Source organism: Theropithecus gelada, chromosome 2 (genome assembly GCF_003255815.1).
Source record: "Theropithecus gelada isolate Dixy chromosome 2, Tgel_1.0, whole genome shotgun sequence".
Taxonomy (NCBI): domain Eukaryota; kingdom Metazoa; phylum Chordata; class Mammalia; order Primates; family Cercopithecidae; genus Theropithecus; species Theropithecus gelada.
In genome coordinates this window covers 28,424,215-28,441,888 of record NC_037669.1, presented here as the reverse complement: position 1 = coordinate 28,441,888, position 17,674 = coordinate 28,424,215, and the positions used below count along the sequence as shown (strand labels likewise).

General features: G+C 39.9%; 1 protein-coding gene across 1 annotated transcript in view; it reads left to right on the top strand.

The window, feature by feature from the left end:
* The window catches only part of MYH15 (myosin heavy chain 15), a 131,950-nt gene that overhangs the window by 86,777 nt on the left and 27,499 nt on the right, over positions 1-17,674 (top strand). Inside the window, exons 29-32 of the mRNA XM_025375445.1 lie at positions 5,058-5,184; positions 9,746-9,864; positions 12,229-12,425; positions 15,746-16,095. Of these exons, the coding sequence (XP_025231230.1) occupies positions 5,058-5,184; positions 9,746-9,864; positions 12,229-12,425; positions 15,746-16,095 (793 nt within the window). The remainder of the gene's footprint in view (positions 1-5,057; positions 5,185-9,745; positions 9,865-12,228; positions 12,426-15,745; positions 16,096-17,674) is intronic.

Below are 17,674 nucleotides of genomic sequence, written 5' to 3'. Positions count from 1 at the left end.
TTCTTTCAACCCCCAGTAATTTCCATATCAAATGTTTGGTTGTCTACATCCTTAGTGTTTTGTTTTGTTTTGTTTCTGAAAATACTTTTTTATTCTTCACAATCTGACCAGGCTGAGAATTTTCTAAATCTTTAAATTCTGCTTCTCTTTGATTATACATTTCATCTTTATTTCTCTCTCTTCATATTTTGTTTTAAGCAATCAAGAGAAGCCAGGAAGTCCTGAACACTTTCTTTAAGGATTTCTTCCACCAAATATCCTAGTTTATCACTCTTAAATTCTGCCTTCCACAAGGGACTAGGGCATAGTTCAGCCAAGTTCTTTGGAACTTTGTAATAAGGATGGTCTGTCTTCCAGTTTCCAATAGGATATTCCCCATTTCCATTTAAGACCTCAGCAGAATTGCCTTTACTGGCCGTATTACTATCAGCATTGTAATCACAGCCATCCAACTAATCTCTAAGAAGATTAATTCTCTCTCTACAGCTCTCCTTTTCTTGTGACCCCTCATCAGAAGGATTCTTAATGTTCCATGCATGGGAATATAGGCTTTTTCTAGCAGTAGGTGTGTATCTCACTACCTCCTTACTCCTTTAATCCCTGCCATCTGTCTTTATTTCTCCTGAAGCTGGCACTTCCTCTGAACATCTCTGTCACTGGCACCTGGTTTCTTTTTATAACTCAGGTTCTAAGCCTCAACCACTTCTTTCCTCCCTATTTGCTTTTCAGTCAATTATTGCAGCAGGTCAGTCTTTACCACCTCATAGTTTTCCATTCCCATTCCCATATAGGTCTCTCTACCTTTTAAGTATATTACTGCAGTGGTTTCCTAAATTATCATTTTTGCTTCTAGTCTTTCTTTTTTCAAATCATCCTATATTTATATGCCCAATTTAATATTTATAAAGTATTCAGAATATTTATAAAGCATGGATTTGTTGAATTATGTCCCTGCTTAAAAATGAACTCCAAACTTCTGCTTTCAAGGTACACTGTAACCTGTGATCAGAGTCAACTTGTCTTGCAAGTTATAGATCCCATTGCTTTGTTTCATGGACCTTCCATTTCAGCTTGCCTTTCACCAAATATTTATCTTTACACTGATGTGCCTTTTCCAAACTAATTATTCTCTTTGGAATGCTCAAGTTCAACCTCCTGCATTACAGACTTACCTGTTTTTGAGTTCCTATAGCACTTTTGGGGTCCCTTTTTATACTCATGCATTATCTAGTCTTTTAACTTTGCTGACACTGAAAGCAGAAAGTAGGTCTCACTTCCATGTTTACTACAGTGCTTTGTAGAGTCTGTGCACTCAATTACTAGCATCGACTTTTACATGTGCCTCTTGGAGCTCACAGATTCAGTGACTTGTCCAAGGTCACACAATTCTATGGAAGAGATGAATTTCAATTCCAAATCCTGTGTATGTCTGTTGGTGAGCATGTCCTATTGCTGCTTTAAACATTTGTTGGCATGATAAATTGTTTCTGTTAACACTCATAGGCATATACATTAGGCTAAACTGTTCCTTGAATTGTTTACTTTATCATTTTCTGAATTATAATGGCGAGAATGTCAATGCTCAGTGGTACAGTGGGGACTGAAGCATTTTCAAAAGCATATTATGCTGACAGAGAGGCTCAGGGCGATTTAGAAGTTATAGGAAATCTCACAATTATCTTGATTATTTTGAATTCCCATTGGTCCCTGCATTTCTGGGAGGCAGCATTTTTATGCATCGTTTTAAGAATCAGCTATAAGATAAATGTGCCTTATTCTATTAACCTTCTCATCCCTGGTATCAAAACATACCGCTTATCCTTATGCTTAAATTAAAAATTCTTTTGAGGGTACAACTCTTTTGCATGCTGTATTCCCGTATAGGCCACTTTTAGATAAACAATCTAATTGTCTTTTTGCAGATCCTGTTTATGAAAATATTTTATACATGGAAACACTATACCATTGGTTAGCAGTGCCTATGTGGATACCTACCATGTGAAGCTATGCCTAAGGGCAAGTGCCTTTTCTATCTGTCCAAGTGGGCTGCCCACTCTACAGATACACACAGCCCGGCTGGCCTTCACCACATGGAGACCTCTCTTGAAAAACTGGGAAGTCTTTGGCTCCTTTTCTTACCATTTCCACACACCACTGACTAAGTTGTCTTGCAGACATCTGTGCGTTTTCACCCTAAGCAAACAGGTGCATAGCACAGCATATACAGGGCCATAAACAGATGCCATTTCTCACACCTGGATATGTTCCTCCTGGCTCAGTTAACAGGTCATTTACTATTGGAGACATCATAAGATAAAAATGGTTTTCGTAATCATCCCATTTTTATCCATTTTCCTCTGGAACCCAGGATTCATGACAAATTGGGCCACCTAGGACATCAATTCAATTAATCCTTAATATTTCCTTTATCACTACTTCATACAACAGATGCTTAGAAATCTAATATGTGACATTTTCTGTGTGTGTGTGTGCATCTGCACAGGCAGTTTCAGTTCGAATTCCAATTCTGACATTTAATAGCTGTGTGAATTTGGGCTAGTTATTTAGCCTCTCTGGTGCTCAGTTTTCTCATTTATAAAAAGAGGCAATGTGAACCTTTGAGAGATATCGTGAGGAAAAAAATAAGCATGTCAACTTTGACTGTCAAAGTCATTTTCAGAAGTGAGAGCAAACAAATTCAACATATAATTAGAAACTGTGCAGACAACCTAAAAACTGTCACATTGATCACTACTATAGCTTTCTTCTAGTTAGGAGTGGAGAGTGGGGACAATTGAGCTTGCCTGGCATTTAACATTAATGCTCTAACCTATGTGAGGCTGATGGCATCGTTCGAGAAACTGGCCATTGAATCTCTGTTAAGTCTGTTTACACCAAGCCTGAGTGTGCTGTAGGACATTTGTGAACTGGAACTACATAACACCGCATTGGAGATATAAGAAGACATAATTCAGTAGTCTTTCAGAGAATAGCCATTAGTAATTGAGACAGCCAGGTGGGAGGGAGTCCCTGGAGAAACTCCAACTAGCCTGCCCACTGGAGTGGAGCCTCGGAAAGTTCACGCCATTTGCTGTGGGTTGGAGCCTGGCCCCTCCTCTTCCTGTGTGGAACCTGGGATTCAAGCTGTGAGTGGCAAGCGCTCAAGCAGGGACTCTGGCCTCGGGAAAGTCCCTACTTCCCCCTTTTCTTCCTTTTCACCCCAAAAAACCCTGTCTTACTCACCATTCAAATTGTCTATGAATCTGAATTTTTGTGGCCGGGGACAAAGAACCCCGTCTTTAGCTGAACTAAGGAAAAGTCCTGCAACATAGCATGACGGAAACAATCTTCAATGGAGCATAGGCTCCAGCTAGAGATGACCAAGGTTTTGGCTGGTACAAAAGTTTTCCTGAGGACTAAACCAGGCATCACCTTTGAAACATTCCTGGTCCTTTGCCCATTGCTCTATCATAACAATTAGTTTAACATTGAAACTATTAGGCTCACCATCAGCTTTCACCATCTCACCAGACCCACTGTTTTCTCAAAATTTCATTGGTATAATCTCTTCTTTGTCTCCCAATTCTTCCATTTCCATAGCATACAAAGGCCTCATGGGCTGCTGTATTAATTGAGATTTAAAACATAGAGCTCAGAAGAGAGCTGGGTATGTAACAAGTACCCAATAAATGTTAACTGCTCCCGCTATTGTCATTAATAGTGTCATCATCATCGCCAACAATGGGGCAGATGGAAGGCATTTGAAGATTGCCTATAATCCCAGCACTTTGGGAAGCTGAGGTGGGCGGATAACAAGGTCAGGAGTTCCAGACCAGCCTGGCCAAAATGGTGAAACCCCATCTCTACTAAAAATACAAAAATTAGCCAGGCACGGTGGCATGCGCCTGTAATCCCACCTACTCAGGGGGCTGAGGCAGGAGAATCGCTTGAACCCAGGAGGTGGAGGTTACAGTGAGCTGAGATTGTGCCATTGCACTCCAGCGTGGGTGACAGAGTGAGACTCTGTCTCAAAAAAAAAAAAAAATTATAAAAAGATAACTTATACATGAGTTTCATTAAAACAGCTATGTAAAATCTGTGGAACCATGGAAGTCTTTCTGACCATATAAATAATAAGAATGCAAACTACAGTTAATTTGTATGTAAAGGGGATACCTCATCTTGCATTTGGCAGCTCTTAGTCCTGTTTGAGGATCTTGGGTCTCAAAACCGCTAGCATGAGTTCTCAGAGTGTGGCAAGAGTCTGGCGATTAGATTGGTTACTTAAATCGGGTGAAAGTGCAAAGGCCAATATCCTATCTTTTTCTCCAGGCACGAAAAGCCAATTCTGAGAAGTTGGGTTTGGGGATTGAAGTGTTAACCCTGTTAGGGTTTGGGGATTGGAGATGACCCTGTTAGGGTCATCTTGAGATTGTAGCCATAGTGATCAGGAGGGTACAGTTGCTTTGGCAGCTCACATTTGGTTATTAGGCTGTTGTGGCTCAGATCCTCCACTTTCTTCTATCCTGCTTGGGCAGCCTTCTAGATTTTCTTCCTCCTCCTTCCCTCTCTTATCTCTCTTCCTTCCCCTTCCTCTGCCCCTCCGCCCTTGCATATTGCTCTCATATGTGCCAGGCACTATTCTAGACAACAGGGTGTATATCTTTAAACTGGATCTCTACCCTCATGAAAGTTATATTCTAGTGGAAAAGACACTTAAATATATACTGTCAGAAAAGGATCATGTACCTCATTAGTGTTTGACATGTTTCCTTCTCCAGAAAAGTAAATAATTCTAGAAAGAATCCTAATACCCAGGAAGTTGAGTGTCTCCCGTGACACCTGTACTCTGCAAAGTTTAGGCTTCTTGGGGTCCAGACCCTAGAGTTGGTTGTACTTGCCGAAATCAGAAGACGTGATCTCCCAATGCTGGCTGAGCTTTTTACTACAGAAGAGGGTGTGCAGATCCCCGGAGCCACTCTTCCCCTCCTCCTCTGTGCAGCTGATTCAGAGTATCCTCTGTGAGCCCTGACCAGCCCTTCTTTCTCAACTCACAGGCAAATGCTGAGAAACTCTGTACTCTATATGAAGAGCGCTTGAATGAAGCAAATGCAAAGCTAGATAAGGTGACTCAGCTGGCAAATGACCTGGCAGCACAAAAGACAGAGCTGTGGAGTGAGAGTGGTAAGTAAGTATGTTGCTTGACTCACAGGCAATTCTCAATCCCAGCAGACTCATGGAGGCGCAACTGAGATAATGAACTACCCACTGAGGTTGGGTGGGCATCTGAAGATCCTAGGGGAGGAATGCAGCCTCTGAGACAGCTTTGCCACACACATCCCTCTTGTCTAGGAAGTGTTACCTCTGTGCCACTTGGGAACCCCTGCCTAGTTCCCTTCCAAGAAGTAGAAAGTCATAATAATATGCCATCAGCAGAAGCAACTCTCCAGATCAAAGGATGGGAGGGGCAAACCACAGTCTACTAGTCATGACATTTTTACAATTTCTAACTTATTGAATATTTAAATTTTAAAAAAAAATTTAATGTTTGGATAATGAAATTTTAAATGTTTGGATAATGAATTTTAAATGTTTGGATAACTGTTTTTACTGAGTGTAAAGACACATGTGGGCCTGCATGATTGGACCTCGTTCTCTCTGACCTCTTTTCCTACTTGCCCCTTCTCTCATTTTGCATTGGCCACATCCACCTCTATACTATGCTTTGTACACCCCAGGCATACTCCACCTTGGAGTCTTGCCCTAGCTGTTTCCTCTGCCTGGAACACCTTATTAATTCTGGAAAGACTCGGGGATAAGGGTTAATCAAGTAGAGATCTGGGGCAAGTCAGGATACAGGCTCTGTTGAGAAGGTGACATTTGAATACTGTCGACTCATTTCCTCAAGTGCTTCTCTTTTCATAGTATTTATTAAGTTCAAACAAACTACATATTTGACACAATAAATATCTTTGTCTCCATCTGTCAGAATATAAGCTCCATGAGGTCAAGGGTCTTTGTTCATTGATGTATGTCAATCATCTAGAACACTGCCTGGCACTTATTGATCCTCCATAAACATTTAATAAATAAAAGTAAAAAAAAAGTCCCATACTTTATTCATTACTATCAACCACTATGGATATTTTTTTTCTGTTTTTCCAATCTATTACATTGTAACAATCTATTGGGGGTTTTTCTTTTTCAATTTATCATAAGCTTTTGTATTTTGCATACTCAGTCATTTGTAATGACTGCTTCTAGTTCATTGAGATTGACTATACCTAACCTTGCCTGCAACTTGACTTGCCTCTCTGCTATGAACAGCATGTGGCTAGATGTTTATCTATAACTAAAATCAGTTTTAGTAATATATTCTGAGAGATAGAATTCCTAGGTCAATGAAAATAAACAATGTATTCTTGATGCTCAAGCGGCATACACTTTTAAAAAGAGAATGAACACATTTGGGCTATATATAACACAGTTCCTCCAGTAGACACCTCTATTTCCAGATGCCAAATCTAGGGTCAGGGCTAAATTAAAATTAGTTGATAAAACTAAAAACCTGGAAATCTAGAAGAAGAAAGTATTTTTGGTTCTATTAAGCACACTGAATAGGACTCTTCTTATACTGACCACAGGGTATGTGAAACCTGGCCTTGCTACCAAGCCCCCAGTTTGATCTGTGCTATGTAGGATTTAGTTGGTATGCAGACTCCACAGTCCAGACACAAAACTGGAGAATACCTGGTTGTCTGGCCCTAAAGGAAATGCTGTGTAAAATCTGTTTTGATAGACATTGGCTGTCTCCCCCTAGTTATTGGCATTAATTTTCTACTCACTTTTTTGACGAGGAAATGAGTGGGTAGTGAGTAAAATGAAAGTGGGTCTGAGATGATAATTCTGCTTAGGCTGCAGGAGTTTTTTCTTCCTTTTTTTAACTTTACTTTTTGGTTGGCTTTTGTGTAAGTTAAATTCAAAGTACAAATTTATCCAAGCTTATCCTCCCCTCACTGGGTCCATGCTCCAGATTGTTTGTTTTTGTTTTTTGTTCTTTTGTTGTTTTTGTTGGTGGTTACCTCCAAAGTTTCTTTCTCATGCCCTGTCCTGTCAGCTTTCTCTGCTTTCAGAGGAAACCAATAGTAAATGTGATCAATTAAGCCACAGTAACTGGCTACTGGCTCTGTAATATACATGATATATTAGTCTCAACAAGGTAGTGCATTTATATTTCTTCAGAATCTTTTTATTTTTTATTTTTTATTTTTTTATTTATTTATTTTTTTTTGAGACGGAGTCTCGCTCTGTCACCCAGGCTGGAATGCAGTGGCCGGATCTCAGCTCACTGCAAGCTCCGCCTCCCGGGTTTACGCCATTCTCCTGCCTCAGCCTCCCGAGTAGCTGGGACTACAGGCGCCCGCCACCTCGCCCGGCTAGTTTTTTGTATTTTTAGTAGTGACGGGGTTTCACCATATTAGCCAGGATGGTCTCGATCTCCTGACCTCGTGATCCGCCCGTCTCGGCCTCCCAGAGTGCTGGGATTACAGGCTTGAGCCACCGCGCCCGGCCCAGAATCTTTTTAAATAAGATGTTTTTGGACCAGCATAGTGGCTCACACCTATAATCCCAGAATTTTGGGAGGCCTAGGTAGGCGGATCACTTGAGGCACAGAGTTTGAGACCAGCTTGGCCAACATGGCAAAACTCTGTCTCTACCAAAAAAATACAAAAATTAGCTAGGCGTGTTGGTGGGCACCTGTAGTCCCAGCTATTTGGGAGGCTGAGGCAGGAGAATCACTTGAACCCGGGAGGCAGAGGCTGTAGGTAACCATTGTACTCCAGCCTGGGCAACAGAGTGAGACTCTGTCTCAAAAAACAAAACACCAACAGCAACAACAACAACAACACGGGAGGCTGAGGCAGGAGAATCACTTGAACCTGGAAAGTGGAGGTTGAGGTGAGCCGAGATTGCACGAGTACACTCCAGCCTGGGCAACAAGAGTAAAACTCTGTCAAAAAAAAAAAAAAAAAAAAAAAAAAGCCACAGACATTTTCATCCAAATACTCTTAAAGTTTGTTTCACTCCCAAGTAATTCTCAAGAGCCTGTAGGGGGTCTATGAGGTTGAAGCTATTTTAGTATAATACTAAGATACTATTTGTGACTTAAATTCTTTTGCCATTTGTACTGATGGTGCAAAAGCAACAATGATTAAAATTGCTGGAGCCTGATCATAAGTTAAGGTAGTAGCACTAAAACATACTAGTAAAAATTGTATTCCCTAATATGTACTCACAGGTTTTTTAAAAGTCAGTTTCACTTAAGGACGTCCTTAAAGAAGGAGGAGAAATGAATTTTTTACATCTCAACTCTTGAGTATATATCTTTTTACTATTCTGTGTGACAAAACAAGAAGTATGCATGAAGAACTCCTGTTTCATACTGGAGTAAGATGTATGATTAAGCTCTGAGCTGAGCTAGCAGTTTTTTCAGGGAGTATCACTTTTACTTGAAAGAATGACTGACAAGCAAACTAGGCTTATTTAGACTCACATGTTTAGCACATGATTTCTCAAAAATGAACAAAGGAAATCTGTCACTGCAGGGAAAACAACTGACAGTGTTTCTTGCCAATAACAAAATAGGAGCTTTTAGGTAAAAATTATATTTTAGAAAACGTATATGCCATCATTAGGCTGATGGCTGTCAATTCTTGGACTTTTCTGATGAGCTCAGCAGTGATGTTAACAAATATGATTTTAAAAATATTGTATGTGATATTGTGATTTATAATAAGATATATACATGTACATATAGGTGTGTATATATGTGTGTGTATGTGCATATTTATATGTATGTGTATATATATATACACATATATACTTGTACGTGTGTGTGTGTGTATCTGACACTGTCTCTAGGAAGATAGTGTCAGAATTGAGTTAAATTGTAGAGGACCTTTGTAGGTTGAATCCACAAATAGAACTTACAGATATGGAAGGCCCGACTATAATTAATAGGATAAGTTAAGCAGGAACAATAGACTAGAGTATGATACAATTTCTCCCTCTCGTGGTCACATTTCCTACCATTTAGTGACTACTGCTATTATTTATTTAGCAGTTCAGTCTATAAAACTGAACTAATTTAGTTCACACTAATTTAGTTTTCATTAAGAACCTTTTATTGTTATCTTCATTTTACAAGTGAGGTAATAAAAGTTATAATTATCTAAAAATTATATAGACAGAAGTGTACAAAGTCACATATAATAAACAAGAGAGTATGGTATAGAAGAATGTGGTCTTCAAGAATTTCATTTGAATCTACCTTCACCAATTACGAACTGTGTATGTTTCTGTTTCAGTCATATTTAAGTTGCTCTGTTTCCTCCTCTGCAAAATGGTTAGTATAATACCTACATTATCAAGGAGTTATGAAAATTAAACTAGATAACATACGTTAAGTAGAGCATAGAAGTTTCTCAATAAATAGTAACTAATATCATCTGTTATTGATTCATACTTATTAGTAAAAATCAGTTCATTTTTAGAACTCTCTTCTGAGTCCTGAAAAGGATAATTGTCATGGTTTTGCTGAATAATAGGACTCTCAGACCCTTCCTAAATATCAAAAATATGTGGGTAGGAGTCATTCTGGCTGCCCTTAAAGTCAGTAAGTCAAGTGGAGGAGGCAATAGATAGGAAGACTGTAATTATGTACTTTTGTGAAATCTTTCTGTAGGCGAGTTCCTAAGGAGGCTTGAAGAGAAGGAAGCTCTGATAAACCAACTTTCCAGGGAAAAGAGCAACTTCACTCGGCAAATTGAAGAACTGAGAGGGCAGTTGGAAAAGGAGACCAAAGTAATGTATCTATTATTTCTCACTTGTTACTTGACTGTGTGTTTTTTAAAAAAAATAGTGCTTGATGAATCAGCCTGAAGATGTTTTGTAAAAGAAGAAGGGAAAATGCCCTACACGTTATGGGGGGAAAACCATGCCAGGAAGAACCTGATGACTGAAGGATCTTCCTTGGTGATTCAAATCGCTTCTTTGCAGATTTAGAGCAAGCAAAGTGTGTTTCTGTCTTGTGTGAGTACTTGAACAGAAGGGCAGCAAGGCGCTTTCTGGATTTTGATTCTGAAACTGCTCATGAAAAAGTGAAATTAAATAAAAGCCTAGAATAAAATAAGTGGGACTGGGATAGCTCAATATTACTTTTAAATTGTCAATAAATTATAGAAATTAGTCATTTCTTCCTATGAGTATATAATGTTGCTAGAAGGTGACTCCAGTGAAAGTGATTCTGGAAGATGAAAGCATAGTGACCAACATGAGATATGAATTCTTTGAGCCCTGATATTTAAATGAATTCTTAGTTCATATTCAAGGCATCTTATTACTAAGACCCCAAAGTATCTTTCTTGTACATGACCATACTATGAAGGCATATACTCTGAAAACGCAGGTAGTTGCGTCTGTTTTAAAATATTGTACCATTTTATTCCCTTGACTCTCCATATTTTCTATATTATACACAAATTTAAAAATTTATCATTGTTTGTACATCAGACATTGTACCAGACACTTCTGTCATGTTATCTCAATCTTCATATCAGTCAAATGAAACAGATAGAATTGCATCCTTATATATGAAAAAACCAAGGCTCTGAGAAGAAAAATAACATGTCCAAGGTCATACACCTAGTGATATACTGTGAAGGAACTTAAGCACTAGTGAAATGAGTTATATTTTAGAAGATCTCTCTGGCTGCCTTCCCAGTGACTTCCAGTTGGCCTACAAGCCCCCCTGATCTGGCTCCAACATCCTTCTGTGACCTACTTCCTACATCTGCTTCCCTCATTTACTCCCCCCAGCTGCCCTGGCTTCCCTTCTGCCTCTTAAACCAGGCACCATCATTCCTGCCTTAGGACTTTTATAACTGTCCTTCCTGTTGCTTAAAGGCCCTTCCCCAAGGTCTTAGGGGGATGATGAGAAGGAGCCAAACATTCTAGATCGTGCTTATCTGCTGTATTTGTTTTACTGCTATTAGAAATTTTATTTATTAGTTTATTTGCATGTGTATTTTGTGTATTCCCTTATTTCTTTTGGGCTCTTTAGGGCAGGGATTTTGTCTGTCTCATTTACTTCCATAATTAAATATATGCCATGTAAATGCCACATAAAGGTTTTAAAAGTTTTTCCTTTAAAGGAAAATAAAATTAAACAAGAGGAGAGGTCACAGTTTGAACTCAGGTTCATCTGATTCCAAGGCCTGCATCCTTATCAGTGTCATTGTGTATTGTGGCTCCTCATTTACCACCCAGAGGGGTCTGGCTGAGGCTGCCATTAACTAAACCTTGTGCCCTCAGAGCTGTATCTTCCTGAAAATGTGCTTTTTTTTTCTAATTTGCATAAAGGACCCATGAGGACCCGTCAGGACCCTGGTTCTTTCCACACTAGATTGTCTCGGGGGAATGATGCTGCTAGGTTAGCCAGATCACCATTTAAATGACAAAAATGTTTATTAAACCCAGCAGGGCTGTCCAATACATATAGAAGCCTCTACTACACTACAGGTAGCTATTTAAATTTATATTACAGTTAAATAAAATTATGAATTCAGTTTTAATCACACATTGTACTAGGCATATTTTGAATGTTCAGTAGCCACATGTGGCTAGGTGTTTACCATATTGGACAGTGTACATAGAGAACATTTTCATCATTACAGAAGTTCTATTGGGCTGTAGTACTATTTTGAAGTATTAGGAGCTGAGGTTTTTAGAGATTTCAGTGTGAAATAAAAGATTTTATTTTCTTCATCAGTGGAATGAAAAGGCTAAATTTCAGTGGTTCTTTCTGGTTTGAACAAGCTCTGAGTCTAATATATTGCTAAATATAAATCTTATTGCCTAAATGATGGTGAATGTTGTCTTTGCTATCCTTGCATTCTCCACTATTTCTAGAATTCCAGGCCTAAGTCCACAGAGTCAAGCTGGCATTTCTCTAAATAGAATTCCCTTCCCTGTTTTAATGGCAGCAATTAGATACTCTGTCTATCCTTTCTCTTGTCTCAAATTCTCTCCCTAGTATTATCTTACTAGGTTCAGGTTCAGCTTGAATTTGTGGCAGGTTAATCTTACCTAAAAAAATATTATCTTACTTTCAAGACTTGTGTTGTTTGTGGTGGTCATGGCTTTTTTGTTAATGTGTGTTCCCTACAGTCCCAGAGTGCCCTGGCCCATGCCCTGCAGAAGGCCCAGCGTGACTGTGACCTTCTACGAGAGCAGTATGAGGAAGAACAAGAGGTCAAGGCTGAGCTGCACCGGACCTTATCCAAAGTCAATGCTGAAATGGTGCAATGGAGAATGAAGTATGAAAACAATGTCATCCAGAAAACAGAAGACTTGGAGGATGCCAAGTGAGTAGGGCAAGGCTATGCTTAACCTGGAGTTAGTCACATGGAGGAGTCACTCATAATGACTCTGTCTCCAAGGCCTCGTGGTATGCATTTAACAAATCCTTGCCACATGCAGGAACAAGCCCCAAACCAAAGCTGAAACATTCACTGCTGGTAAGAAGCACACTCTGTAGAGGGACTAAAAATATAAAAAGTGTAATACAAAGTGACAGAGACTATAAAGAGGTCCTGGGGAGAGAAAGGAGGCTCTTTCTAGGGACACAAGGGAAGTTTTCATAAAAGATGTGACTTTGAGCCATGGTGTGAAAATAGGCTATCGCTTAAAACCCTATATTTCATTCGTAATGCCAAAATAATTGAGTCCACGTGTGTACGTGTCTCCATCAAAGTCGTTGTGTCCCTGGTCTACAACTTGTAGACTACAAAGTAGTCTGTGAAGATGGACAGGGAAGCTGGAAAAAATGTTAGGATCTGTCGTCATATCTTCTAGGACAAAGGTTGCTTTGAAAAGAAACCATCCCCAGGCCATCCCTAAGGTTAGAATATCAATTTTATAGCCATTTCTATGTAAAGGTTTTAAAAGTTCTTAGTAGTTACAGAAGTTTGGGGCACAGCTGAATTGTGACTCAGTACCAGGGTATAGAACTGAAGCATTTTGCTTAGAGACCAAGAAACTCTATTTTTAAGAGAAATTGTCAAACCCCAGCTTATAATCATTAAAGGTTTACTCAAAAGAATGTGTCCTTGGCTTGGTAGCTTGGCAAAAATCCAGGGAAGATCAATACATTTCTCTTTAGCTTCAACCAGAAATAATGTTTTCTAGTTCTTCACCTAAATCTTTGAGAGGCATTGCTGTGCAATTGCTGAACAGCTGCTGTGTTTTGTCCCAGAAGGGGCAAGTGATCCATCTCTGTACCCACAGTAACTTAAAAAGGGCTTTAGAATGACAGATACTAAAAATACATGCAGTAGGTGTTTTATCAAAACTCTGGACCACAGAAAGTTTTGGCTTTGAACTGAGATGCCCTCTTATATCCAAATATGGTATTTACTTCTGAAGTAAGATTTTCCCCCCTTCTAATGATTGAAGAATTCAGGTGAAATTGCCTATCTATCATTCTGTTTGATGGTTTCTTTGGGGGTTGGATAGGAAAGAGCAAAAGAATATAGACTACTTTATGACCACATGGGTTTGTCGGAACTAGTTCTGTAGTATGTAATAACTAAAGAAAATAGTGAGCAAACACGGTACTCTCTGAAGACACTTTTTTACTTTCAAATTGGTGGGACATTGAATAAATAAAACTTTGTCTGTATTATTATCTTTTCCTCTAAATCACCTTAGGGAGGCAGGCAGCTACAAAACAGTTTAGGGTCCTGGTTTTTTATTATTGAAGTTAAAGATTTGCCTGCTTTGATTTCCATGCTGGGGTTCAAATGATGAGTTAGTTTAGCAGACTCAAGCTCACCTAAGACTCAGTGTACTGCTTCTGAATTCTAAGTTCCCAAGGACAAGGATTTAGTTTCTTAATTTCCAATATCCCCTTACATATTCGAGATCCTCCTTACATATTCGAGATAACTAAGTAGGTGCTTATGGTTGGCAAGTTAAAGAGCAAAATAGTAGTTGATATTAAACATAGAACCAAGTTATTGGTAAAACGAGGTTAACCAGTTTGTCCAGTTTACCCTGGAGGTTTCCTGTTTTAGCTTTGAAAATCTCATGTCCTGGTGTATTAGTCCGTTCTCACATGCTAATAAAGGCATACCCAAGACTGGGTAATTTATAATGGAAAGAGATTTAATTGACTCACCATTCAGCATGGCTGGGGTGACCTCAAGAAACTTACAATCCTGGTGGAAGGGGAAGCAAACACGTACTTCTTCACATGGTGGCAGGAAGAGAAGTGAGTGAGTAAGAAGGGGAAAGCCCCTTATAAAACCATGAGATCTCATGAGAACTTACTGTCATGAGAACAGCATGAGGGTTACCACCTTGATGGTTAAATTACCTCCCACCAGTCCCTCCCACAACATGTGGGGATTAGGGGAACTACAAGATGAGATTTTGATGGGGACACAGCCAAACCATATCACCTGGTGAAACCCCTCAGTCCCAGGCAATCCAGTATGATTGGTCACCCAAAGTGAAACTCCTATTTTCTTTGATCAACAAGCATTTCTAAAGTAGTTAAAATATATGTAATTATTTCACTCGACTGCCTGTAATTATTTCATTGCTACTGCCTTAAGTCAGGTAAAGCATCAGAATCTCCTCTTCACACTTAAGGAACGTGAAGCAAAGAAGTGAAGTGACTGTGGTTAGAAAGCCGGGGGCAGGATGTTGTTAGAGCCTAGATGCTTCCTGGATCCCAAGCACATAGGGGTTTTTGCAGGATTCCACCCAAAGGGGGCTTTATTACCACATTGCTCTGTTGGCCTAGTTATGCAGTCCTGTTAATTCTGGAGAACTTTTTTTCTGTTTAATAGCAGTAGATGAGCTTTGGTACATATAGTACTTTTCATCTAAGAAGTATAATAAGTGAGTAAGAATGGGACTGCCAACAACTCTGCAGGAGATGTAAGCAACAGAACACATTTCATCCGTTAGAATTCCTAATAGTAGCATATTATGGGGGTGGTGGAGAAAGAAGCATTGTAATAAACCACTCCATCTCAGAGATGCCCAAGGAACAGCAGATGGGGGCTAAAGTACCCCATAAGAACAGCAGGACCTGTTGAGTGAGCATAATGAGATGGGTTTGGGAATATAAATCTGGAGAGAGGAGCTGAGGTGGAGAACACACTCGGAGAGAAGAAATAATTGTGTCATGTTTAGGAGCCACATGATGTGAGAGAATAAGCAGGAAAAAGCAAGAGAGTGTTCTTTAGAAGCAACACAGCCAAGAAGCTCTTTAGTGACTACACATGGCTACGGATTTGTAAGGTGCTTACTGTTGGTAGGGTGTTCAGTACAATCTTCCTTTTTTCCCTCTTCTTAGGAAATAATCAAGTCAGTATTGCTTATTAGAGATTTAGGATAAGCAAATACTTGTAGGAATTCAAAGAGATTCAGAGTTCCAAGTGCAGCTTGGCAAAGGGGGAAAATAAAGACCCCATGCACACAGGAGGCAGAAGATGGTGGTCACAGACAGTGAGGTCACTTTCAGATAGGAGCTGCTGTTGCTTTGTACCACTAAGTCCACTGCAGAGGTGCCATCTTACTTTGCACCCAAGCTCTATCTTTAATCCAGGGCAGACTTGATGAGCTCTCTGAGAGTTGTTGCCTCACTCACTCTTTGGGTATCCTCCTTTCTCAGGAAGGAACTGGCAATTAGGTTGCAGGAGACAGCGGAAGCCATGGGGGTGGCCAATGCCAGAAATGCCTCCTTGGAGAGAGCCAGACACCGGCTGCAGCTGGAGCTCGGGGACGCCCTGTCTGACCTCGGGAAGGTCCGCTCTGCAGCAGCCAGGCTGGACCAGAAGCAGCTGCAGTCTGGCAAGGCCCTTGCGGACTGGAAGCAGAAGCATGAGGAGTCGCAGACGTTGCTGGATGCCTCTCGGAAGGAAATCCAGGCTCTCAGTACAGAGCTCCTCAAGCTCAAGCACGCCTACAAGGAGAGCATCGTGGGCCAGGAGACACTCAGGAGGGAGAACAAGAACCTCCAAGGTACACCAAGCTGGGCTCGGAGCCAAAGCCGGAGTGGGTAGCTCAGGGAGAGCCCTGGCTACAGGCAAAGCTGTCTTCAGCATTTTCACGTTCCCATCATGTTTTAACTTTTCAATTTTTATACTTCTGTTTGACCGTTTTTTTTTTTTTTAAATTTTAGATGCTATTTGTATGAAATTAATTCTAAAAGTAAGACTAGTTTCCTGCCTTTCACTTCAGTTCTCCTCTGTAAAGGAAGCCACTGATGAGAATTTCTTGATATCCACAACCTTACCAAGATTTTCCATGCGTGCTATACTCAAGGGTGTATTTTTTACCCGAACTACATTTTGTTCTACACGTTTTATTTTTTCATATATGAATATATTTCCCGATTTAATGAATATTTCTATAGCCCATACTACGTACCAGGCACTGTTTAACTATTTATTGTTAAATTTTCAGAATAGTCTAGTGTTAAGTTTTCTCATATGTAAAATGAAGGTTATATAGGTCATAAGTTGAGTAACTTGTCCAAATTCACATTTGATAAGTCACAGATCTGGGATTTGAGCCCAGCCATGGCTCCAGCATATATGCACTTAACTACTGAGCTGTGCAACCTTCCCACGTACCTTGTGGCTCTTTGCATGCCTGTACATGGAGACCTACCACAAGCTTTTTAATAGCTACATAGTGTTTTGTAATAAAGATGGCTATCATTTAACTATACTTCATTCATTTTAGATCCAATTATTCACAAATATGAATAATCCTACATTATACATCCCTATACATGTATTTATGCACATGTAAAAATATTTCAGTAGAATGGATCCTTGGAAAAGAAATTGCTGGGTTAATGAAATGAATTTTTAAATTTTGATTTACTGCCAAACAGCCCTTCAAAGAGGCTGCCAACTTATCCCAGCACCAACAGCAATGTGCATGAAAACCCTGAGATGCCCTGGAAGCAAGTTCATTACTGTTGGAGGCGTAAATGAAGCTTACTTTCTGTTGACCTACATAGTCTATGATCAAGGCACTAGCTGGGGACATGAGGGATGCTAAAACAGTGGTTAGAAAACTTTAGCTACATCCAAACCAGCTGGAGGGCTTGTTAAAGCACAGATGGCTGGGGCCCACCCCCAGAGTTTCTGACTCAGTAGGTCTGAAGGATTTGTATTTCTGACAGTTTTCCAGGTGAGGCCGGTGCTGCTGATCTGGGCACCACCTTTGGACTGGCGGGGGGTGGGGTTTGAATATTGAGTGAGCTTTTTCCAAAGCTCTCCAGGTGATTCTAAGGTGCAGTCAGAGTTGAGAACCTCTTCCCTAATTTTCTTCTTGATAACCCATCTTTAAGAGAGAGCTTATCAGAGAAGAATTTATTATGCAATGAAAATTTCCGTCTAACATATTTGTCTTTGTAACTTCTAAAAATTCTCATCATATCACATCACAGCCCAGGATCTCAGAACCAGAGGAGCAGGTGACTTATTGAGCTCCTTCCACCACCTCTGAACTGGGTAATTCTCTGAGCTACTTGGCCCTATACCACACCTCTTAGGTACTAAAGGCAGAACTGACCATAACAATATCA